General features: G+C 36.9%; 1 protein-coding gene across 1 annotated transcript in view; it reads right to left on the bottom strand.

The window, feature by feature from the left end:
- The window catches only part of LOC125245362 (sodium- and chloride-dependent GABA transporter 2-like), a 51,753-nt gene extending 27,595 nt beyond the window's left edge, over positions 1-24,158 (bottom strand). Inside the window, exons 1-8 of the mRNA XM_048155901.1 lie at positions 24,009-24,158; positions 23,455-23,674; positions 22,455-22,589; positions 20,856-20,996; positions 19,566-19,671; positions 12,514-12,576; positions 11,570-11,699; positions 10,261-10,395 (exon numbers count right to left, since the gene is read on the bottom strand). Of these exons, the coding sequence (XP_048011858.1) occupies positions 10,261-10,395; positions 11,570-11,699; positions 12,514-12,576; positions 19,566-19,671; positions 20,856-20,996; positions 22,455-22,589; positions 23,455-23,653 (909 nt within the window). The 5' untranslated portion in view covers positions 23,654-23,674; positions 24,009-24,158. The remainder of the gene's footprint in view (positions 1-10,260; positions 10,396-11,569; positions 11,700-12,513; positions 12,577-19,565; positions 19,672-20,855; positions 20,997-22,454; positions 22,590-23,454; positions 23,675-24,008) is intronic.
- Between the last annotated feature and the right edge of the window lie 877 nt (positions 24,159-25,035).

Genomic DNA, 25,035 nt, shown 5'->3' on the forward strand with positions numbered 1-25,035 from the left:
GGAAAAGCTTTTGGGGCAGACCTGATCTGTTGAAAAGAGATGGTATTCATCCCTCCCGAGGATGGTGCTGCTCTTCTATCTAGAAATTTGGCAAATAGTCTTAGAGCTGAAACCATGACAAACCAGGGCCCAGATCAGGACGCAGACAAACTGGCTAAACCGACCGTCTGCTAGCCGCCTCACGTCACAGAACTCAGAATAATTCACAGCACATAGAAACTCTTTCACCTAGATATTATCACATAGAGACTGTGTCTGTACCTCGAACTAGTAAATACAAAAAACTTCCGAAACCTTTTAAGGGTAAAAATTTAATTGATGTTCAAAAAATGAAAATCACAGATAAATCAGATAAACAAATGATAAAGCTTGGGTTACTGAATATTAGATCTATTTCTTCAAAAGCACTTATTGTAAATGAAATTATCACAGACAATAAACTAGACTTGCTGTGTTTGACAGAAACCTGGCTAAAACCAGACGATTACATTACTTTAAATGAATCTAGTCCTCAAGGTTATGATTATCGACACAATCCTCGACAGAAAGGCAAAGGGGGAGGTGTTGCTGTAATTTATAGTAATATATTCAGAATCATTCAAAAGAATTTCAAATATAATTCCTTTGAAGTGATGGTGCTTTATGTAACATTATGTAAGTTGACATTTGTGCTGGCTACTGTATACAGGCCACCAGGGCACCATACTGACTTTATCAAAGAATTTGCTGATTTTCTATCAGAGTTAGTACTGGCTGCGGATAAAGTCCTTGTTGTTGGTGATTTTAATATCCATGTAGATAATAATAAAGACGCATTTGGATTGGCATTTGCAGACATTTTAAACTCTATTGGAGTTAGACAACACGTGTCAGGACCCACTCATTGTCGTAATCATACCTTAGATCTAATACTGTCGCATGGAATTGATATTGATGCTGTTGAAATCCTACCGCAGAGCGATGATATATCAGATCATTATTTAGTCTCGTGTATAATACAATTAGCCAAGGCTACAAAACCACCACCCAGCCATAAATATTGTAGAACCATCACGTCTACCACTAAAGATTGCTTTATAAATAATCTCCCCGAGCAGTTTCATCGCCTTAGTATACCTGACAACTTAGAAGAACTCGATGCTGCAACAGAAACTATTGGCTCTCTCTTTTCCAGCACATTAGATGCAGTCGCTCCTTTACGTCTAAAGAAGATTAAGGAAACTAATGCTAACGCCGTGGTATGATGAGCACACTCGGGCTCTAAAACGAGCTGTTAGAAAAGCTGAACGTAGTTGGAAGAAAACAAAACTAGAAGTTTTTCGCCTTTCGTGGAAAGAAAAAATGATTGAGTACAGAACGGCTATAAGAAATGCTAGATCTACTTATTTTTCAAATCTCTTAATAGAAAACAAACATAATCCTAGGTATTTATTTGACACAGTGGCTAAATTAACTAGAAACAGAGATTCAACTGCTGACGTTTCCATAGAGCACAGCAGTAATGACTTTATGAACTTCTTTACTTGCAAGATTGATAATATTAGAGAGAAAATTAAAAACATGCAACCGTCTACAGTTTCGCTTCAGACAGTGCACTGTAGTGTCCCTGAGGTAAAACTAGAATCATTCGCCGCTATAGGAGAGGAAGAATTATCTAAACTTATCAAATCATCAAAATCAACGACATGTATGTTAGACCCAATGCCGACTAAACTACTGAAAGAAATGCTTCCAGAGGTCGTAGGTCCACTTCTTGATATAATTAATTCATCGTTTAACACTAGGATACGTGCCAAAAACCTTTAAGCAGGCTATTATTAAACCTCTTATTAAAAAACCTCAACTAGATCCGAGAGATTTAGTAAATTACAGGCCAATCTCGAATCTACCTTTTCTGTCAAAGATACTAGAAAAGGCAGTTTCATCACAACTGTGTTCCTTTTTAGAAAGAAATGGAATCTGTGAGGATTTCCAGTCAGGATTTAGACCATACCATAGTACTGAGACTGCTCTCGTTAGAGTTACAAACGATCTACTCTTATCATCCGATCGTGGCTGTATTTCTCTATTAGTGTTATTAGATCTCAGTGCTGCTTTTGACACTATCGATCACAACATTCTTTTAAAAAGACTTGAAAACTATATTGGCATTAGTGGAATTGCTTTGGCATGGTTCAAATCGTACTTATCTGACCGTTATCAGTCTGTAATAATTAATGAAGAGATGTCGTATCGATCACAGGTTCAGTATGGAGTACCACAAGGCTCAGTACTAGGACCGTTGCTTTTCACTCTGTACATGCTGCCCTTAGGAGAGATAATTAGGAAGCATGGTGTTAGTTTTCACTTGCTACGCTGACGATACTCAGCTCTATATTTCCTCGCGCCCTGACGAAACCTACAAATTCACAAAACTAACAGAATGCATAGCTGACATTAAAAACTGGATGACAAGAAATTTCTTATTATTAAATTCAGAAAAAACTGATTATCCTAATCTTTGGACCAAAAACTTCCTCACGAAAAAACCTTGAATACTCTCTAACACTTGACGGGTGCTCCATTAAATCCTTCGTCCTCAGTTAGGAACTTGGGTGTGCTCTTCGATACCAATCTTTCATTTGAAAGTCATGTTTCTAGTATCTGTAAAACCGCCTTCTTCCATCTAAAAAATATATCTAAATTACGACATATGCTCTCAATGACAAATGCGGAACAGTTGATTCATGCATTCATGACCTCAAGACTAGATTATTGTAACGCTCTACTGGGTGGTTGTTCTGCTCGGCTTTTAAACAGACTACAGTTGGTCCAAAATGCGGCAGCTAGAGTTCTTACTAGAACCAGAAAGTATGACCATATTAGCCCAGTTCTGTCAACATTACATTGGCTCCCTATTAAACATCGTATAGATTTTAAAATCTTGCTACTTACTTATAAAGCACTAAATGGTTTAGCTCCCCAGTACCTAAGTGAGCTCTTAATGCATTATAGTCCTTCACGTTTATTGCGATCTCAGAATTCAGGCCAGTTGATAATACCCAGAATATCAAAATCAACTGAAGGCGGCAGATCCTTTTCCTATTTAGCACCTAAACTCTGGAACAATCTTCCTAGCATTGTTCGGGAAGCAGACACACTCTGTCAGTTTAAATCTAGACTAAAAACACATCTCTTTGCTCTTGCATACACATAACACATTATCAATACATTAACATTTTTCAAATCCGTTAAAGGATTGTTACGCTGCAATAATTAGGTCGGCCGGAACCGAGAACATTTCCTATAACACTAGATATACCTGTACATCAGAATAAGAATGGCATCTACGCTAATATCTGTCTCTCTGCTTATCCCGAGGTTTTCCGGGTGCTGGATCCAGGCCGTATCCAGATCAGATGGAGAACCTGTGTCTGGACCTGACTACAACGCAGCCCAGGAGACAATGGGCCTACAGATCCAGTTCTGGCTGCATAGATTTTTAAATCCCTGTATCCGCTTACAAATATATATATATAATCTATTTTTAATCTCTATAATAAAAATGTATAATTCAGATTTTGATCTCCATATCCATTTACATATATTATATATATCTTCCAAGGGGTTTTTTCCCTCCTAGGACTTTTTTCCCACGCTGGGTTTTCTCCTAGGGGGTTTTTTCCACCCCTGGGAGTCAGCCGACATTGGCTTAATGTAGCACCATCTTGTATATGTTACATATTACCACGCTTGTTTGTACAGCTTATTTTTAACCACTTCCCTTTTTTTCTGTGCTTCTAATATGTAAAGCTGCTTTGAAACAATTACCAATTGTAAAAGCGCTATATAAATAAATTTGACTTGACTTGACTTGACTAGTATCAAGGTCTTTTCTAATGAGTCCCCTCTTCTCATTAGGTGGCCGAAGTATTTGAGCTTTAGCTTCAGTATCTGTCCTTCTAATGAACAGTCATGGTTGATTTCCTTTAGGACTGACTGATTTGACCTCCTTGCAGTCCAAGGGACTCTCAAAAGCACCACAGTTCAAAAGCATCAATTCTTCCATGCTCAGCCTTCCTTATGATCCAACTCTCACAGCCATACGTTACTACTGGGAAAACTATAGCCTTGACTATACAACACTTTACAAAACCGGTGCAATAATATTCTAATATATTAATAAGATACAGTTACTGCTATGATAAAAAATACACTTACTTGTAGGTTTAAAATTCTACATATGGCAACAACAACAAATATTTTAGCAAAAGCATATTTTAGAATTATTGCACTCCTATTCTATTGCACTCCGTCTGTTTGGTGCGCTCCTTCGCGGAAGTTAGTGCTTGCAGAGGGCTCGTCCACTCCTAACAGCAAAATGGAAATATTTGGAAATTAATGGATGTCACTTCAGTTTAAAGATTATTAATAGAGGTGTATTTGTTCCCACCAATTGCTGCACAAGTTAAGGTTACGTATAATGACAAAAGCATGTTATAGTGCTAGCTCTCCCAGAACCCAGTGCCTGCCATTTAAAAAAAGAAAAAACATATTAGTATGGAGGTCTATGAGAACACTCTGGGCCCAAAAAGGGGTGGTACTTCACAGAATGTGACTTGATGCTGACTGGACTATATATCCAGAGGCAGAACAAACAGTCTAGAATAGACAGCTAGCATAACTCTGTGGTAGAATGTGATTGAAAAAAACCGTCCCTTTCACACTTTGTTGGTGTGTCATCACCCTAATGAAAAAACTGCCCCTGGTCTAGACTGTACAAAGTCAATAGTACCCATTATAATCAGTGATACTACACTGGATGTGGCACAACGCTACACGACACAACACCCCGACAGAAAACTGATGCTACATTCTATTTCTGATGTACTCCAAGCTCTTGCGCTACTTCTGTTACAAAGGACAAATGGACTTCCAATGGTCTGTCATGTCCAGTGTAGACAGATAATAAAGCAAGATGCGATAATGGTTGCGTCCATTTTAAATCTGGTCTAACAGTTGTCAGTAGTTTAGATTCTGGTGTGCTGATATTTGTGTGCAGTCCATCCTTCAAACACATTCTCTGACATTACATTCACTGCATGTACAACTGCCCCATAGACCTTTAGAGGGGATGTCAAAACCCATAACCATAATGACAAATTACTAAACAATTAGTTAATAGTCATGTGCCTCAACAAGTAAAATCATAACAATGATACCTTTGCAAAGGAAGTTGAAGTACATAGCTTTGAGTAATTGTGGTAATTAATGCATTAATTTACACTATTAACTGATACTATATGTTAAGGAATCAATACATTAATTTAATTATTAGCAATTCATATGTTATTTAATCTATTAAGCATATAGACTCTTTATTAGTTGCTGCTGCAGGAATCATTCATTAATGTTTTTAGTTCTTCATGAGTCATACATTAATGTGATTATCTGTGCGTTAGTTAAACAGGAATTAATGCATACAGTATTAGTGCACCCATATTGTAAAGTGTTACCTGTAACAAAGACACTGTAAAATAAAGTGTTCTTATTCTTGCTATTGTCACAGTCATGTCTTTTTTTAGTTTTATTGTGCTATTGTTTAATTTCTAGTCATGTTTTTCTTTGTCTCTGTTTTGCCTGTGTTCTAATTATTAATTGTCATGGTTTCTGTCTCACCTGTTCCCTGTTCTGTTAATGATCTTCTCTTATGTATTTAAGCCCTTAGTTTTTTGTTCTGCACTAACGTTTATGGTTTATGTGTAGTGTTATTACCCTTTGTGTTTTACTAAAGTCTATTTCATCATTCATTCTGCGTCATGCATCATCATTCCTGAGATGCACCCCTGACAACTATATTATTGTAATTATTATTTTTGAAACAATGTAAAGAATGGTTATATACTTGATACTCTTTTCATTATTCTTTTGTGTGTGTGTTCTAATCCTATTCGCATTCCTTAAATTAATATTTGTGCCCAACTGTTAAAACATGAAATAGAATGAACAAAAAATCTTAAAATTTTAGACTCAAAAATGAGCATGGACTCTGCTTCTTCATTTTTACAATGTCCACCAGGCACAACTGTTGCGAGTGGCAGAAGGAATACTGAATGGAGGACAACCTAAAACAACTCTTTGACTGTTACATAACCCACAATCCAATATTTGTTGTCTGCTGCTTCAGTTTTCCAGATGCCTTCAGTCAAAATTCAACAAACATATTCTTTTACACCTCCCTACTGTACTGCATATCCAGAACAAACCCCACGAGACAAACATGGCTCCCCTCCACAACCAAAAGCACACCTCCCACGCATTCCATCACTTTTTTGCTTCATTTTCTCATCAAACTTTATTTTGTGTTGCGGTGAAAGCAAAGAAAATCCCTCTCTAAGATAATAATTATTTATAATAATAATTGTGTCACTTGCATTGAGAAAATAATTACTACTGTAGATCTGTTTCTACTGTAGAAACTCTTTCAGAAAACAAAAGTTACACATTTTGGTCTCATGTGCATCTGTTTTCCCTTCTAGTTCTGTATACAGACCCAGTCATAGCAGCTTTGCCTGAGGCACACAGAAATAAACCTCCCTATTTGAAACCATTATAAAATCATCACAGTCAAGGAGTTCTTAAAACAATTAATGGGTCATTTTCACTGAATGAATTCCATGGATTCTGATCCAACCAAACCACCCTAATGAGCCAGATTTACACATATGGACTTTTCTACACATGATACATCAATGAAATATTCACTATCTTACAAGTCGACATAGCAGTGTACTGTTCCATGAAAGGCACATGACTGCATATGACAAATTTAACTATACAATTTCACTTTTGTGTCATAGTTCTGTCACTTTGGTCAGTTTATTCTTGGTTTGGTGACAGACCTATTGTGACCTATTGTATAGTGACAATAGGAGTGTTTACAGCTCCGAGTTTGCTCTGTGCGCTCTGGTGTCATTGTGTAAGTGTACAGTTTTGAGTACGCTTGAGCAGTGTGTACTTCTGTCCACATGTGTTGTGTTTTGTGTGGCACACGGTTTGTGTTTATATCAGCCTTGTGCTTTCTTGTTGCCTTGTGCTGTGTAGCATGCGGCCCATGTTTTTCATCACATGCTTTCATGTTGTTATGTTTTGTGTGACCATGCAGTCGGTGAGAGCTCACATTGACTGCGTGTTCGTGTCATGTTTTGTTTGTCATTTGTCATTTTGTCATGGGTTGTGATTGTGTTCACTAGCCATGTGCTCTTGTTTTTGTCATGTTATGTTCTTGTTATCTGATTATTGGTTCATTTGTTCCACCTGCTCTTACTCATTAACCTCCTTATTTCCTATTTATTTATATTTTTTTACTTCTGTGCCAGTTCATCTTTGAATGTACCGCTCATGTCTTGTCTTGCTCTGCCTGATCCTGTTTGCCTTGACCAGTCCTGCCATGTCCAGCTACAAGTCCTGTTTTTTCCCCACATGGTACTTTTTGTTTGTTTTTGTTTTATTTTATTGTTAATAAAAAACACATTACTCTGCTTCTCCTACACATTAGTCCTCACTTAATCCCTTCATACAAACCTGGCAGTTATGCTTGTCTAATAATAACATGATGTTCCACAATCAAACAAAACAAAAGTACAGGAAGGTTGTGGAGCGGAGATGGAACGGGGGTTGGGATGGTGGGACAGGTCCATGGAATGGAACGAGGACCAGAGGTTGAGGCGGATCAGGGAGCCAGGGCGGAGCAGGCAGAGTAGGTCCAGGGTGGAGCTGACTGGGCAGGTGGCCAAGGCGAAGCAGGCTGGGCAGGAAGCCAGGGCGGAACAGGCTGGGCAGGAGGGTGGAGCAGGCTGGGCAGGTGGCGGGACTGAAGACCACTTCAGCAGAGTTGGAGACCACCATGGCGAAGCAGATGACCACCACAGCCAGGCAGAGGAGACTGAAGATCCCCATGGCTGAGCAGAAGACCACGCCTGCAGAGTAGATAGGGCAGAAGATCCCTATGGCAGAGCAGATGACCACAACAGCAGAGCATAGGACCACTACAGCAAAACAGTGACTGATGACCACAAAACTGGTGACCACAATGGCAGAGCTGGTGAGGCTAAAGACCACCAAGGTGAAGCTAAGGACCACCACGGTGGAGCAGGTGGAACTAGGGCTGTAACAGCACTGTCAGAGGACAAAGATGGTTCAGAAATGGCCTCCGTGGCTGCAACAGGGGTGTCAAGGAATTCAGAAACACCAGCCACAGCCATAACATCAGCATCAGGGCATACGGAGAGTTCAGAAACGGCACTCACAGCCGTAACAGACACGCCTGTGGACACAGAGTTCAGAAATGGCACCCCCGGCCTTTAACAGGGACATCAGAGGAAACAGAGAGTCAAGAAGAGAATGCCATCGCCACCTCGGGAGAAACAGACGAGGTGTGTGCAGCCCAAACACACAAAATGGAGGTAGCCATCACAGGGACAAAGGAAGTCAAAAGATCTGCCTCTGAGACAGGTGAGCTAGAGTGCTGAGACTGGCGGGCTTGAGAGCGCTGAGACCAGCTGGCTTAAATGCAAAGCAGCCGGGCTTGAGAACACTGTGGCGGGCTTGAGAGGGCTGTGGCTGGCGAAGGCCTCAAGATGCCGGCTGTTTGTGCCAATATCAGCTGGACGCCAGTTCTCTACGCCATGAGATGGGTCCAGTGGTCGGGATAGATAGATAGATCGATAGAGACAACTTGTTACAGTCCAATCAATTCTCAATAGAAAAAAATGCAGTCCTACTTTTTGTTCTTATTAAATATCCAGATTCATTCTTAAATCAACACATTGCAGAAGTAAATCTGGGCTGTAAATGCCAATTCATGTTGACTTGAAAAAATGATTCTTTGAATCATTGGATAGGTCAACCTAATTTTATTTGTCATTCTGTCCCTGACCTACTTTCAACCATATCCTTTCATAAATGAACCAAGAAACTTTCTGACATCAAAATATAGTTCATATAAACACTTCACTCCTTCAAGTGGACTATATTACTGGAATAATGTAGGGAATAGTGAATGAGGGTATGGGGTGACTTCGAACACAGCTCATGAATGTGTCAGATAAGGGAGATATCCAAAATTGTGTACTGTTGAGTTGCCTCCAGGAACAGGGTTGGAAAAAACTGGTCAGCTCCAACCCTAATTAAACACACCTGAAGCCGCCAATTTAGATCTTCAGGAGCACTTGATAATTACAGACAGGTGTATTGGAATCAAACTCTGCAAGAATCAGCTTCCTAGGCAGAATTTAGCTCCAAAGAGCTCCAAAAACACCTGCTTAGAAGTTTCTAGTAATCCTGAAGACCTTGATTAGCTGGTTCAGGTGTATTTAATTCAGGTTGGAGGTAAACTCTGCAGGACAGTGACCCTCCAGAATTTGACACCCCTGTTCTAAATGTTTTTGTGAAAAAAAATGTACATATTTTTGCAAGTACATATTTAAAATTGAATGCAATTTTAGCGCCACTTATTGGACATTTCACTTTGAAAGTGCTGTGAAATGTGCAAGAACCAATGCAATATAATTTTGCAGAAATGCCACCTCAGCCACATTTTTCCAATGAGCATTGAAATTGTATATGTAGCAGAAGAAAAGGCAAGAGTAGGCAAGTTTTGGGACATACTACACATCATAAAAATTGGAGCGCTTTGTCACATAGCTACGTCCATCCAGCTGTCAGTCATCTTGTCACAATAAACATCTTCATACAGACTCCTCATTTCATTTACACTACTCAACAAATTTCTTCCTACCAAATAAATACGATGACACGTTGACCGCCTGTTGTGGGTCTTTTTTTGCAGAGAATTCTGTTCCTGTTTATTTTGCATAATGATGCATTTAATAGTTAATGGCCAAATGTATCAATCAGTGTTGTAGTCAAGACCACCTTGCTTTAAGTTAGAGCAGGGGTGGGCAACTCTGGCCCTCAAAACCAATTTTCCTGAAGAGCTTAGCCCCAACTCTAATCAAACATACCTGAATAAGTTAATCAAGGTCTTCAGGTTTACAAGAAAGCTACAGACAGGTGAGTTTGATCAGGGTTGGAGCTAAACTCTGAAGGAAAATGGAGTTGCATTAGAGTATGGATGGATCTCCACTTCGAAAACCATCCGGGTGTCTTTGGGATACTAATTCAACATACCATGGTATGGGACATATACTAATTCTAATCTCGGATACTACTGTATTTAGGGTGGATAGCATGCAAATTGGGATGCAGGAATCCACTTACATCAGGACTGGAGAGTTTACTGATGTCAGGATACAGGTAATAAGAAATCCCAGTTGCAGCCCCTGGCAGAGTCACTCCTCTGATGCAAAGGATGAACAGCATTAAGTAGGGGAACGTAGCAGTGAAGTACACAACCTGTGAAACATCGACACACATATCAAGTTAATTAAGAGACTTTTCTATAATACTCTAATATCATTGTATGATCTTCTAGTGATCTTTCAGCAGTGCTAAATTCATTGAAAGATCAGCTATGAACTTGCTAACAATTAACAAGTATCAGCTAACACTGTGTCTACACTGGGCGCGGCCGTTGTTGCATTACTTCGCACCGCAACAGCTTGAGGCTGCCTTTTTGGGTAATTGCCAAGACATTGCTTTGCCATTTCTAAGGTAATATGCATTTCTAAGGGAGTATGGTTGCAATGCTGAAACTTAAAGGAACTGACGGAAGGGCACCACCAGGAGTGGAGCCTGCGGCTTAATTTGACTCAACACGGGAAACCTCACCCGGCCCGGACACGGAAAGGATTGACAGATTGATAGCTCTTTCTCGATTCTGAGGTTGCAGAGACATGTTGTGAAAATGTATTTTTCAGAGCGCAATCTGCAATATAAAAAATATAAAAAATATATATATATATAAAAAATCTCTAAAACATTTCCTGTCAGATGTTATTGGTAATTTAGAAAATGTTTATGATTTAAAAATATGTAAAGCAGCTTGCTTGTGATTTTTATCAGATGTTTGTCCACAAAAGAGGCTTTCCAGATGAACAAAACTCTTTAAAAGACATCTTGGAAATATCTATCTGCTATCTAGAATGTATGTGCATTCTAAGATATTAGGTGGTTGCAAGTTGTTTGCCAAGGTCTTATGTTTTTTTTTTTAGCATGCTGCTATGTGGTTGCTACTGTAGGTTGTTCTGAAAGGTTTCTAGGGTGTTTTTATGTGGTTGTTGAGGTATTTTGGGCTGTTTTTAGTTTGATACTATAGTATACATCATTGGTGGTTTGAGTGGTTGCTATGCTGTTGCTAAAATGATTTGAATGACTGTTAGCTTGCTACTATTTGGTTGTAAGTGTGTTATCAGTGATTACAAAGTGATTGCTAGTGTGTTATGAATGGTTGCTCAAAACAGTCCATAGCTTTTGGTCCCTAGATAAGTCTCAGCTCCTTTTAATGTAAGTCTATGACTTTTCATAGATTTTGTTTATGATGAGTACAAAATATGGCATGTTTTCTAAATATCTTTTTTCTTGATTATTTCATTAGCAAACAGTTGGACACACATGAGCATCAGCTGACCTTGCCTGTGGTCTTTACTCCTTTAAAGATGCAGAAATAACAGATGACCCAAGCCAACAGAAGACACATGGCAAGATCAGCATTTATGCTCCCCAAACCACCACTGTCTGTCATCCGCAACATGCGATGGCTGAGGGTACACAGATACACACACAGATTATAAACAACACATTTTCATTTTATTTCCATGCATGTCAAGACTCAAAGTTTTAGATTTCTAGTTTTAGGATAAACCTAGGGCATTAAATACAAATATGCTAGATACAGATGTTTCTTTCCCGTGATTTAGTTTTGTAGGGGTTAGTTTAGGAAACTATAAACATGTTGTTTTCATTGAGTTCTCTGGCTCTGTGCTTCAGCCCAGATTTCGCAATATCTCGTGTCTGTATGATGAAACATTAAAGGTCTTTGTCTCACAGATGTTAGATGTTTTTCATTTTTTCCCACCCTTTATAAGGGTAGGGGTTATCTCTCTCATAGTTCAGGACTTGGGAGAGATCTAACAGTAAACTATGTGAATTTTCTGACATTACCAAAAAGTTTCGAAAGTAACTGACTGACAGTAAAGCAAGTTTCACATTGTTAAAATGAAAAATGTGTTATTTTGCAGTTATTTTCATATTTTCATAAATATAAATAATTGTATAATGTTATTTTTATTTTATTTTTGGTTTTGTTAAAAAAAAAAATCATAAAATGATGATATAGGTTTCATAATAAAAATAATTAAATAATAATACGATATCATTACAAAAAATATGTAGTATATTATTATGTACTATGAATGTAGGATATTAATTTAATTAATTAATGTTTAAATAATAGCTTACAATTAAATGCATAAATCCCAAAGATAGATATAGTTTGCTGAGAGCCAAAGAAATTTGTGACAGTAATGCATATACAGTATTTGAAATGTTTAGGTAGGAAATTATTTATCTTACAGCCAGTACTCTTGTTCGGAGGAGGTCACTTTAAAAGGCGGCCATTCGGATTCATTTTGGAAACTGATGAAAGAAAAACATAAAGAGAGTTGAGTTTACCAAAGCTTTTCAAGGGCATTCTTTTCAAACAAAAACAACTGTTTCTGTTTCTGAATTAAGATAAGTTATCTCACTAAAAACTATTTCTAAAACCTTCTGCTGACAAAAACAACTTAACCCTGCCTAATTTGGTTTTCTATTTGGTTTTCCTATTTGGTTATTTACTGGTTTAAAATGATCTAGTTGGTCTCCAAATTTTAAACTCTTTCCTTTCAGCAGTGCATTAACAGAAAAACACAAAGAGCTTTATATTATCAAGTATAGATATTGGATTTCAGTGAAATGTTAAAACTCTCTAGGCCATATCAAAGTCCCTTTAAGACAAGTCATTTCACTCGGCGGCCATCTTTGAAACGCCTCTCGGGCATCCTGGGCATCATGCAATGTCTTTGAATGGGGAAACATCAAATTCTCCAAAACTGTTCGCCAACCTTACGATTAAATTTAATATTTGAAATCACCAATGAAATCTAACAACAACCGGCTCATAAATTTAGTTTCTAAACGCTTGAATCATGACAAAAAAAAACTATTTTTCAGGCTGGATCAAGCTAATGAGCATGAGCAGACCTAAACGCGCGTCACTTCGGAGGCACGCGTCTGACTGTTTCTATTCGGTTGTTAAGTCTGACGTCACGCGGCAGCGCTTCCGGGTCCTAACGCTCTATCTCATGGTTGGGGGCCAAGATGGCGCTGTGATAGGTTGACGCGTTCTTAACGTCTCGTCAGGAAATTTTGAAATAGGACGATTATATAGCCATTATAATACAGACATTGTTGTTTATGAACGTGTAAGTGATTGCGCTCTTCACATTACCCTCCTTGTGCCAATTTATCTATGGGTAGAAAGAAAAATAGACAAACTTCCAACGTGACAGCACATGCGCCTATGTCTACTATGGAGCCTGTTCAAAATGCTGATGGAAACGACAACATCGTTTCCTCCGTGGAATTGATTTCAGAAAATATTGAGGAACATAACTGGTTCGATTCACGCCCAGATCTGAGTGGTCTCATTGCTACTCCCCTGCCTGAAACTCCCTTAAAACCCCTATCAAAGAAAACAAAACGGGAACATATGGAAAGTAGCGACTCTTCTGCGGAAATTTTGGAAGCCATTCGCGAGCTTTCTGGCAAATACGACAAGATGTTTCAGAAAATTTCTGCAATTGATGCAACGACTGGTTCTACAGCTAAGCAGATTGAGACTTTGTCGTCAACTGTTACTCAACTTGTTACCGAGGTAGCATCGCACAAGGAGTCTCTAAGAGTTGTGGCAACGGAGATTCAGGTGCTACAAAAGGTGACTAAAACCCTGAAGGAAGAGGTGGATGAATGTAAGCGCTACACTTGGAGATGGACATTAAAGCTACATGGTGTGAGAGAGAAGGATGGCGAGGATGTCCGGAAAATTGCAATTGAGGTCCTTAGCAACGTAGTTCCCGGTATCAGCGACAGCCTTGAAGATGCAGTTGACATTGCACATCGCCTTGGCCAGAGAAGAAAGGATGGTTCCCACAGATCCATTATCATACTTTTTGCTCTGCGTCGTTTTCGTGACATCGTTTGGCAAGCTGCCAGAGGCTGCAAATTTCTCCTCGAAAACAAGTTGCGACTCACCGAAGCCCTTTCACCAGAAGATAGGGCTGCCAGAGAAAAACTTTGGCCCATTGTTAAGAAAGCCAGAGATGAGGGAAAGAAAGCCTCCTTTCGCGGCTCGTTTGCCTTAATCGACGGGAAAAGATTCAACTACTCTGATGTAAAATAGTCAGTTTCTGTGGTAGGCCTATGCTTTTTTAAGGGAATATACAAGGTATTTCTTTGTTTTACATTTATTTGATTCACCTACACTTGGCGTTTATCTAATTGACTTTTACTGTTCGCTCCTATTATTCCCCTAGGCAACGAATTTTGTGAGATTCTTTCTGTTCCTCCTTTCGTTGAGCCGCTAATGTTGTAATGTACACGGTTGGCTATATAATGGCACTTCTCTTCCTTTTTGGTTACCTAAATCGCTTATGACAAGCAAGGCGGTGAAGTGAATTTTCTTAAATTGAATGTTTGTGAATTATCTTTGGTTATATATTGTTCCTATTTCAAAAATTAGTTTGTTAGTGTTTGTTCAGATATAAGAGGTATAGAATTGTTTTTTGTGTTTAATGGATTTTAAGTTTAATTCTTTTTCTGTTATAACCCTAAATGTAAGGGGTTTACGTGACGCAGTAAAGAGGAAAGCTGTTTTTTTATTTTGTAAAAGCAGTGAGTCGGATATAATTCTTCTTCAGGAAACACACTCGTGTGAAATGGATGTAAAATTTTGGAAAAGTCAATGGGGAAATACAATTTACTGTAGCCATGGCTCTAGTCATTCTGCCGGAGTCTTGATTTTATTGCACAAGTTTAAAGGGCAAATACTAGGAGTGGAGTCTTCTGATGAAGGCAGATGGGTTATTTTATCGCTTCAGCAGGATAACTCAGTCTTTACTATTTGTAATATTTACGGATGTAATTCCCGATCCGCCAACAAGTCTCTCTTTTCTCAGATAACTTCTAAATTGAAAGAAGTACTTACTAAGTACCCAGACTCTTATGTGATTCTGGGTGGAGATTTTAATGAGTGTGTGGATGATACCTTTGACAGATTTCCTCCCAGAAGCAACGATAGCTTGCATTTGAATACTAACATTTTATCATTATGCGCAGAATTTTCTCTTACAGATACATGGCGTTTTTTTCACCCTGAGATGCAGGAATTTACTTGGTCTAATAGTAATATGTCTTTCCAATCGAGAATTGACCTCTTCTTGATCTCTTCCTCAGCTCTTCAATTTGTTATAGATGTTTCTCACTCCTTTGCGCCCCTCTCAGATCATAAACAAATAAGCCTAAAATTGTGTAGTAATACTGATAAAACCCCAAAGTTACGCGGTTATTGGAAATTTAATAATTCTCTATTAAAAGATGCTTCTTTCAATGATGGTATTAAGAACTTGTTTTCGGATATATTTTCTAAAAAATTTAGTGATGGTTATAAAGCGAAATGGGAATTTTTTAAATATAAGGCAAGGCAGATCGCCATTAGAAGAAGTAAAGATTTAAAAGCCTCTAAAAATAAAAAAATACATGAACTCCTAAATAAAATAAATGCTTTACTGCAAAAAGCCTTAACTCAGGAGGAAGAACTGCTTTTGAGAAAATTAAGTTTACAAATTAATGAAGCGTACTTGGATTTGGCTAGAGGGGTCTTTATTAGGTCAAAAGCCAAATGGCTAGAGGAAGGAGAGACTAATTCCAGTTATTTTTTTGCGTTAGAGAAGAGGAATTGCAGGAGAAATTCATTGACAGCTCTAAATATTAATGGTGTGAAGTGTACTGATCCTAATCTAATTTCTAATTTTATCACAAGCTTTTATGAAAAACTTTACACTTCTGAATTTAATATGGATAACTGTGAGACTTTTGTCGAAACAATTAAAAACCATATTCCTACCATTGACAATGACTTTAAAGACCTTTGTGAGTCTACTTTAACAATTGGGGAAATTAGATCAGCTCTCTTCTCTATGAAGAAGGGGAAATCCCCGGTGTTGACGGTTTTTCTGTCGAATTTTACGTCCATTTTTGGGACTTAATAAAATCCCCTCTGCTTTGTATGTACGAAGAATGTGTTGCTCAGAAGGAAATGTCTACATCAATGAAACAAGGTATAATTTCTCTTATTCCAAAACCTGAAAAAGATTCTCTCTTAATTGATAATTGGCGACCAATTACACTCTTAACAGTTGATTATAAGATCTTAGCCTTGGCATATGCTAATAGATTGAAACTTAAGCTTAATCAAATTATTGCGGAAACGCAGTCAGGTTTTGTCAAAGGTAGGCATATTAGTAATAATATAAGACTTGTTTTAGATTTATTGGATTATGCTGATTTTGTGCACTCTAAAGCCATTATTCTTTTCTTAGATTTTTATAAGGCTTTCGACACCATTGAACATGGATTTCTCCTGCAATCTCTCAAACTGTTTGGTTTTGGGGACTCTTTTGTTAACATAATTGAAATGTTTTATAAAGGAATAAGTAGTTCCATCATAGTCAATATGCACACCTCCCAAAGATTTGCTATAATGCGTGGTGTCAGACAGGGTTGCCCGATTTCACCCTTTCTATTTATTTTGGTTACTGAGCTATTATCATTGAGTATTATGCACAATCAGAACTTAAAAGGTATCTCCATCTTTGATAGGGAAATCAAAATTTCACAGCTGGCTGATGACACCACTCTTTTTTTAAAGGATAAAAATCAAATCTCTAATGCCATTCAGATAGTTAAAAAGTTCTCGTATGCTTCTGGGTTAAAGTTAAATATGTCCAAATGTGAAATAATGTCCCTGCATGATTGCGGCGACACGTTAATTAATGGTATTCCAGTCAAAGACACAATAAAGTATTTAGGTATTTATCTAACTAAAAATTTAGTAGCCAGACAGCAACTCAATTTTTCTAGTCGGATTAAGAAAACCCAAAATATCTTTAATCTTTGGTTACAAAGAGATTTATCTCTTTATGGTAGGGTTCTTCTCTCTAAAGCAGAAGGTCTTTCTCGCTTCGTGTATCCTTCACTCTCTTTATATGTGACTGATGTTACTGCTAAAGGTGTTAATAAAATTTTCCTTGACTTTATATGGAAAAACAAGTCTCATAAACTTAAAAAAGCAGTAATTTCCAATTGTAGAAGTGATGGGGGACTAGAAGTACTAAATTTTCATAACATTATTAATGTGTTTAAAATAAACTGGCTTAAAAGATGTCTGATAAATCCAAATTCTTTATGGTTTTTTATTCCTAATTATATATTTAACAAAATTGGAGGCCTACCTTTTATCTTAAAATGTAATTATATGTATAATAAACTCCCGGTTAAACTATCTAATTTCCATCAGCAGGCTCTTCTTGCATGGAAATTGTGTTACATCCACAATTTTTCACCACACAAAACTTTTCTTTGGAATAATATGAATATAACTGTTAGAAACAAATCTCTTTTTTTCCCCAATTGGTTTAATAGAGGTTTAACTTATATCTTTTCTTTATTTGACAATTCCGGTAATATCTTGTCCTATGAATGTTTTATGACTGTCCATGACTTCCCTATTCCTTTTAAAGAATATAATACCGTGATTAAAGCTATTCCCACAGGTCTAATGCAACTGGTTAAGAGCCACATATTGTACAACCAGAAAGATACAAAGGAGTCGGCTTTGTTATTGGATGGCATTAGCATTTATGACAAGAAATGTAATAATAAACACATCCGACAAATTTTTCAGAAAAGAGACCAAATTCGCCCTAGAGGCAGATCTCATTGGGCTGCCCTAATTGATAATATCAACTGGAGAAAAGCATGGTTGTTAGCCTATAAATTTTTCATTCCTAATAAGACTAAAGAAGTCCACTTTAAAATACTGCATAAGATATACCCGGTTAATTCAACGATATCCAAATATGTTGATATTCCTAGTACTTGCTCATTTTGTGGTCATGAAGACGAAACATTAATACATTTATTCTATTCATGTGAATTGGTTCAAAAGTTTTGGTCTAACTTATACTCACATTTAAATAATACCCCCATTAACACACAGTTTTTTAATTTGAAAGATATTATTTGTTATTACACTGATTCTAACAAATCTAAAGAATATATTTTCAATTTTTTTATTTTGCTTGGCAAATTTTTCATCCATAAACAGAAATTTATGAGTTCACTTCCTACTTTCTCACTTTTTTTGATTGAGGTAGACTCGCTGCTTAAATCTTTTAGGTTAACTAGTAATGCAAAATGTGATCGATTCCTAAAGCTATATGAACAATTCTTTTGTGATGGCTCTGATGGTCAAGTTTAATCAGCTTTCTCTGTTTTTATTTATTTATTTATTTTTTCCCCTTTAATTATTTATTTTAGTATTGTTTCCCCATAAATGTATGGTATTTATCCCCTTATTTCTCCTTTTTTTTTTTTTTTTTTTTTTGTCCTTTTCTGTTATGTGTCCTCTTCATATGTATGTAAATGATTCTTAACACTTCCTTTAGATATTTGTCTCTACATACAAATGTCTTTTATTTCCTAATTCCAATGTTCTCCTGAAGGTGTTTGTATATTTGTATGATTCTTGAATTAAAAAAAAAAAAAAAAAACGCTCTATCTCATACCACAAGAAAACAACAAATGGTGCTAATATACATACACGATGTGGTGTAATACTACAAAAAAATTATAATCATAATCTTTATCTCCATACCAAAATTCCAGATGGCCAGACAATGATTCATCTTTTATAAATCAATAAAATATTAATATCTGTGACGCTGTGAGCACGGAGACTGTTGTGTAGACTGTAAGTATTTAAAATGTTTAACTTTTTAAAATGATTGATGTTTAAAATGAATAAATAGTGCTCATAAATGGCCGTCGATGGCATTCTCAAGTGAAACGAGTAGAGGCTTGGACCCGGAAACTGCGTTCCTTACGTCACGACTTAACAAGCGGATAGAAACCGGTGATTCTAACGGCCGCTGAAGTGACGCAATGACTTTACCAGTCGGCAATTGGCTCTTATTTAGAAGGCGGGACTTATTCCGCCATATTGCCCGTTACACTTTCTCCCATTCAAAACAATACAAGTGACACGTCTTGTGCTATTCTGTAGTCTTTGGCCATATTCAAATACACCTGGATCTATCTGTGGGTTCTTTTCATTTACCTGTTAGGCAAGTCCAAACAAAGAATAAATAATTCTTTCTAAATGCATTACTTTGTTTGGGAACATTTCCTACAAGAGTTCGTCTAAAGCCTGAATTCAAAGAACATCTTCCATGACCATGCAAACATCTGGGAGAACAACAGGCAGTGCAAGAGGTTTTATTTTGTACTCTGTTGTTAAGAGAGGTTACCTCATGCTGTAGTCACCAAATCGATCCGTCTCATTGTACAGGAATGACCAGTCAGAATCAGGTCTGTGCACACCTGTGTATGTAGCACTTATATTTTGGCAGTTCACTGTTGATAAAATGGGAGATCAAAATTTACTCTAAATTTATTTGGGTCAGTAATATGTAATTGTAATAAATCAGTAATAAATAATTGTGATTTCATTAACACTTTATTTTGATGGTCCCTTTTGAACATTCTGTTTACTATAAGTAACACTGCAACTACAAATCAACTAACTGTTATTAGAGTATTAGTAAACTGTCTGATTAATATCTTCTAACTCTTTATTGTGATGTTTCCCCAACATACATGCTATAAGTAAATTTGCAAGAACATGTCGACTTATTCTAACCCTAACCCAACCAGTCTTCTAATACTCTATTAACACTCTAGTGAGAGTTAGTAGACTTGTAGGTGTAACGTCACTTATAGTCAACAGAATTAAAGGGTTAAAGGGACCGTCAAAATATTCCTTGTAATTACGACTTTATATCACAGAATTGTAACTTTATTTCACATAACTGTGGCTTTAGTTCTTGTAATTGTAACTTTATTTCTCAATTGCAAATGTATTTCTCATAATAGCAACTTTATTACTCATTGCAATTTTATTTCTTGCAATTGTGACTGTCTTACAATTGCAACTGTGTTTCTCGAAATTGTGACTATTTCTTGTAATTGTAACTATTTCTCATTAAGACTTTATTTTTTGTAATTGCATTTTTTATCCCACAATTACAATTTTATTTCATGTAACTGTGACTATTTCTTATGATTGTGAATTATTTTTTTCTTGTAATTGCGACACTTTCTTGTAATTGCAACATTGTTTCTCATAATTATATATATAATTAACCACAACTTTACTTTGAACTTTGCCTCACAATGAACTGTTTTTTTTTTTTTTTACGCTGATGCATAAACATTTCATAAACATTTCTTTCATAAAAACCATGTCTTATCATTTAGAAAAGTGCTAATTTTCCTCAACGAACCACACAATGTGAAGTTTCATTTATGTCAGCGCAAACAGTGTGGATGAGCTACAAACCAAAAATTTGAAAATTCTGCAGTATGAACAATAGCAGTGATGCTTGCCTAAACAAAAAGAAGTTGTTGATATTGTTGTATTCAAAGCTGAAATATTTGTGTGCCATTGGGCAAGGCTGAACCTGCTTGACATTTATTCAATGTCTTAAGCCCACATGAACAGAGTTTATAAATGCATTACATAATACAATGAACCACACCTGTGTTCCAATAGTTGTCACAGGAAGTCCAAGGTAGAGTGCTCCAGAAACAGTTGAATAGATAAAACAGAGCCCAGGCCAGGACCACAATGTAATATATATTTAGATAAATCACTATAACTTGGGACGCAACACCTACACCTGTGAACAAAAACTAGTTTGTGTGAGAAAATCCACATGTGCAAAATAATACACACTCATCACCATAAATTAACTTCATTTAAAGGATTAGTTCACTTTGAAGTGAAAACTAGCCCAAGCTTTACTCACCCTCAAGCCATCCTAGGTGTATATGACTTTCTTCTTTCTGATGAACACAATCGGAGATATGATAAATATCCTGACGCATCCATGCTTTATAATGGTAGTGAGGGGACCAACGAGTATGAAGCTGAAGAAAGTGCTTCCATCCACATCCATCTATCATAAACATACTCCATACAGCTCCGGGGGGTTAATAAAGGCCTTCTGAAGCGAAACGATGTGTATATGTAAAAAAAAAAAAAAATCCATATTAAACTACCGCCATATTTAACCACCTTCTGTATTCAACCTATGGAAAAAATTTGAACTGGCGTCACGTCAGTTAAGCTTTTTCCGTAAGTTGATAGGACGTAGCGTAAGCTTTTTGAACTGTGAGAGTTTTACATTTTCTTCGTAAGTTGAATACAGAAGGAGGTCTGGCGGAAACTAGATATTTTACTTCATAACTTATTAAATATGGATAATTTTTTTTACATAAATGCATCGCTTCGCTTAAGAAGGCCTTTATTAACCCGCCCGATTAAAACACAATCGGAGATTCTTTATCTCCGATTGTGTTCATCAGAAAAAAGAAAGTCATGATGGTTTCAGGGTGAGTAAAGCTTGGGGTAATTGGGGTAAAATTCCAGGAATTAATGGATTAGTTCAACCCAAAATGAAAATTCTGTTAATTTTTCACCCTCATGTCGTTCCACACCCATAAGACTTTCGTTCATCTTCAGAACACAAATGAAAATCTTTTTGATGACAGAATGCTGTCAGATTTCCTTCCATTGACTGCATTTGTAACTTCCACTTTGTCGCAAAAATTCATAAAAAGTTCGGAAAACTAATCCATATGAATCGAGCGGTTTAGTCCAAATTTTCTAAAGGGAATCGATCACTTGTTATGATAAACAGATTTCATTTAGGCTTTTACTCGCAAACACTGTTCAGCAAACATAAGCAGAAGCTCAACTGGAACAAACCTCTTCCGGAAGCTCAAACGTGCTGTGTAACCAATGAGGTTCATTCTCATGTGTTACACAGCACGTCTGAGCCAGATTATAACAAGCCATTGATTTTCTTCAGAAAATTCGGACTAAACCGCTCTATTCATATGGATTAGTTTTGAAGCATAAAAGTGGTAGTTGCAAAGGCAGTCAAAGGAAGGAAATCTGACAGCATTCTGTCATCAAAAAGATCTTCAATTGTGTTCCGAAAATGAACGAAAGTCTTATGGGTGTGGAACGACATGAGGGTGAGTAATAAATGACATTATTTTAATTTTGGGGTGAACTAACCCTTTAAAGACATACATTATTTTGTAGATCCTTTTATGGAAGCATAAGTAACCTTCAAACATGGGGCAGATTTTTCTCCAAGCAGTGATGCCCCCTTCACTGGTGTATTGACCCAACGCTGTCTCAAGGAAGAATATTGGGATTCCACAAAAGAAGAGAAAGATGAAATAAGGAATGAAGAAAACACCTGGAGAGACAAAATGAGTTAGTTATTTTCCCTAAATCGGCTCAAAAGTCTTGTTGCCTTTAATGGTTGTAACAGAACATTCCAAATGTCATCAAATAAACAATGTTCACCAAACTGTAGCTTCTCTGGATCACATGTGAATAAGGAGCTTAAGGGTAAATGGCAGAAAACGCATTAACTTTGACATCATTTGTTTCTCAAGATCTTAAAAACCATTTAATCTAAAGGATTAGTTTTTTTAACTAACATCACTTTTGAACAACTGTAATTTCATTAACTAATATTAACAAAGATTAGTAAATACAGTGACAAATGTATTGCTCATGGTTAGTTAATACATTAATTAATGTTTAACTAATAAACCTTATTGTAAAGTGTTACTATTGTTTTTATTTATAAGAATACTGTTAAATTGTATTTATTTATTTATTTTTTTTGTTTGTTTCTTTTTTTTAATTAGTTGAGAGCACAAATGCTTAATTTATTGAGTTAGAATATTGGGTTTAAAATCCCTAAGCTCAAGTATGACAACTGTAATAGTGATTTTTGATAGTGAAGCACCAATATAAAGCAAAAAATAAACCATTAAAAGGGGTATGGAGTCGTATCAGAATGTGCTCGGGGGGAACAGTCCATGATGTGTAACAAAAATTCGTTCTGAGCATTGCTGAAGAACACAGTGGTCTATTGATTATCTTATGAAGCATAGGCTTCAGCTCTAATGTGCTGGAATTTAAAGGTCATATCCATCTCATGGTGCAGGGGTTCAAAACGCTGCAGACTTAATGCCTCTTTTTATTTCTAAGATACACTTCTTCAACAGCCCTACTTCACAACCCTCACTCTCCCACAAACTTTCACTTACCACCTCCATTTTTGTAGCACAGGTAAGGGAAGCGCCACACGTTCCCCAGGCCAATAATTTCCCCAGCCATGGACAGCAGGAACTCAGTCTTGTTGGCCCATTTCTCCCTGGCCTCGGATATGCTTTCTGTGCTCCCTTTCTGAGCCTCAGGCTCCATAGCTTCCCCATCAGCAATGCCTCCGTCTCTAGTCTCCTCCATAGCCCTTTTCTATTTACCTCTCTGTAAGCATTCAGTTCATTTGGAGTTATTAAAAGTCCATCAGCATGCAAAACAGTGAGCCTGCTTTTTGTGGATATGTTTTTGCAAAGTATTCTTTGTTTTTTTGCTTTGAACTAATGATCATTACATTCAGTAATGGAATAACATTTACAAATTAATATTTTCAAATGTAATATTTTGTACATATAAACTGTTTTTCAAGAAATAACAGTGAAGGAATGTTTACATGGATTTATTAAATGAATCTCACTTTCCAAAGAGAAATGATACACAACAGAAACAGTTTAAAATGGATAATAATTAAAAATCTGGACAAAAAAGTCCTTGGACTTACCAAAGTTTGTGGACAGTTCCCTAACATGCATGCACAGAGTGTCAGTGCAGAGTGCAGTATTCTTGAGTGCTGCACGCAATAAGGAGAGGGAGAGGGCGTGACGTGCAGGGGTGTCGTGTAGCATGGAGTACAAGATATGTAAAACTTGCTTCTTGCCAGCATATCTGCTATGATTATAGCACAGATGGTCAGATGGTCAGATGGATGGATGGATGGATGGATGGATGGATGGATGGATGGATGGATGGATAGATAGATAGATAGATAGATAGATAGATAGATAGATAGATAGATAGATAGATAGATAGATAGATAGATAGATAGATAGATAGATAGATAGATAGATTCAAAGCCATTGTAAAATTCCAGAAAACATACAGCTGACCTCATTACATAAGTATCGCTGCACCACTGAATGTGTATGATGCTGCATCTGTCTTTTAGCAACCACTCTTAGCGACGTAAATATATGTTTGTTCTCTATTAATTTTGTTCATTGAAGCTTACTGCATTGTGTAGAAGAGTATTGTGAGAGAGATATTACCTGCATTCAAATTTAGCATTTTTCTTCAGGTCAGTCCTATGTTCATAATAAAAATCCTTTTGAATGTCCACTATGATATTGTCCTTTTAACATTTAATGGGTTTTCCCATGGCCTGCTGACACTGACAGCGCTACTCAAAGCATTTGTTATTTGCGTCTTGTTCCGGGTTCACAACAAGTTTCAATTTTAAAGTCTTTGCGACTGAGTGACTCGCTCATAAAGACAGTCTTTGCCGCCATCTAATGGCATAATAATGTAACTTCTGTCGCTGTTCACGGTCAGGGACTATTTTTTTCCAGCGGTAGGAAGCCTTTTAATGATTTTATTTCATGAAAGTTGCACTGATACATAGTTTTTGGCTTTAATATTTGTATTGTGTGGTAACTGTTTTATAAAACCAATACGCCTCCTGAAGCCGTGGTTTACGTAAGCAATAAGGTACGAGAGGCTGTGGTGTATCGTGAATAAGTCAAGGCTGAAGG

The sequence above is a fragment of the Megalobrama amblycephala genome, linkage group LG14 (assembly GCF_018812025.1).
Source record: "Megalobrama amblycephala isolate DHTTF-2021 linkage group LG14, ASM1881202v1, whole genome shotgun sequence".
Taxonomy (NCBI): domain Eukaryota; kingdom Metazoa; phylum Chordata; class Actinopteri; order Cypriniformes; family Xenocyprididae; genus Megalobrama; species Megalobrama amblycephala.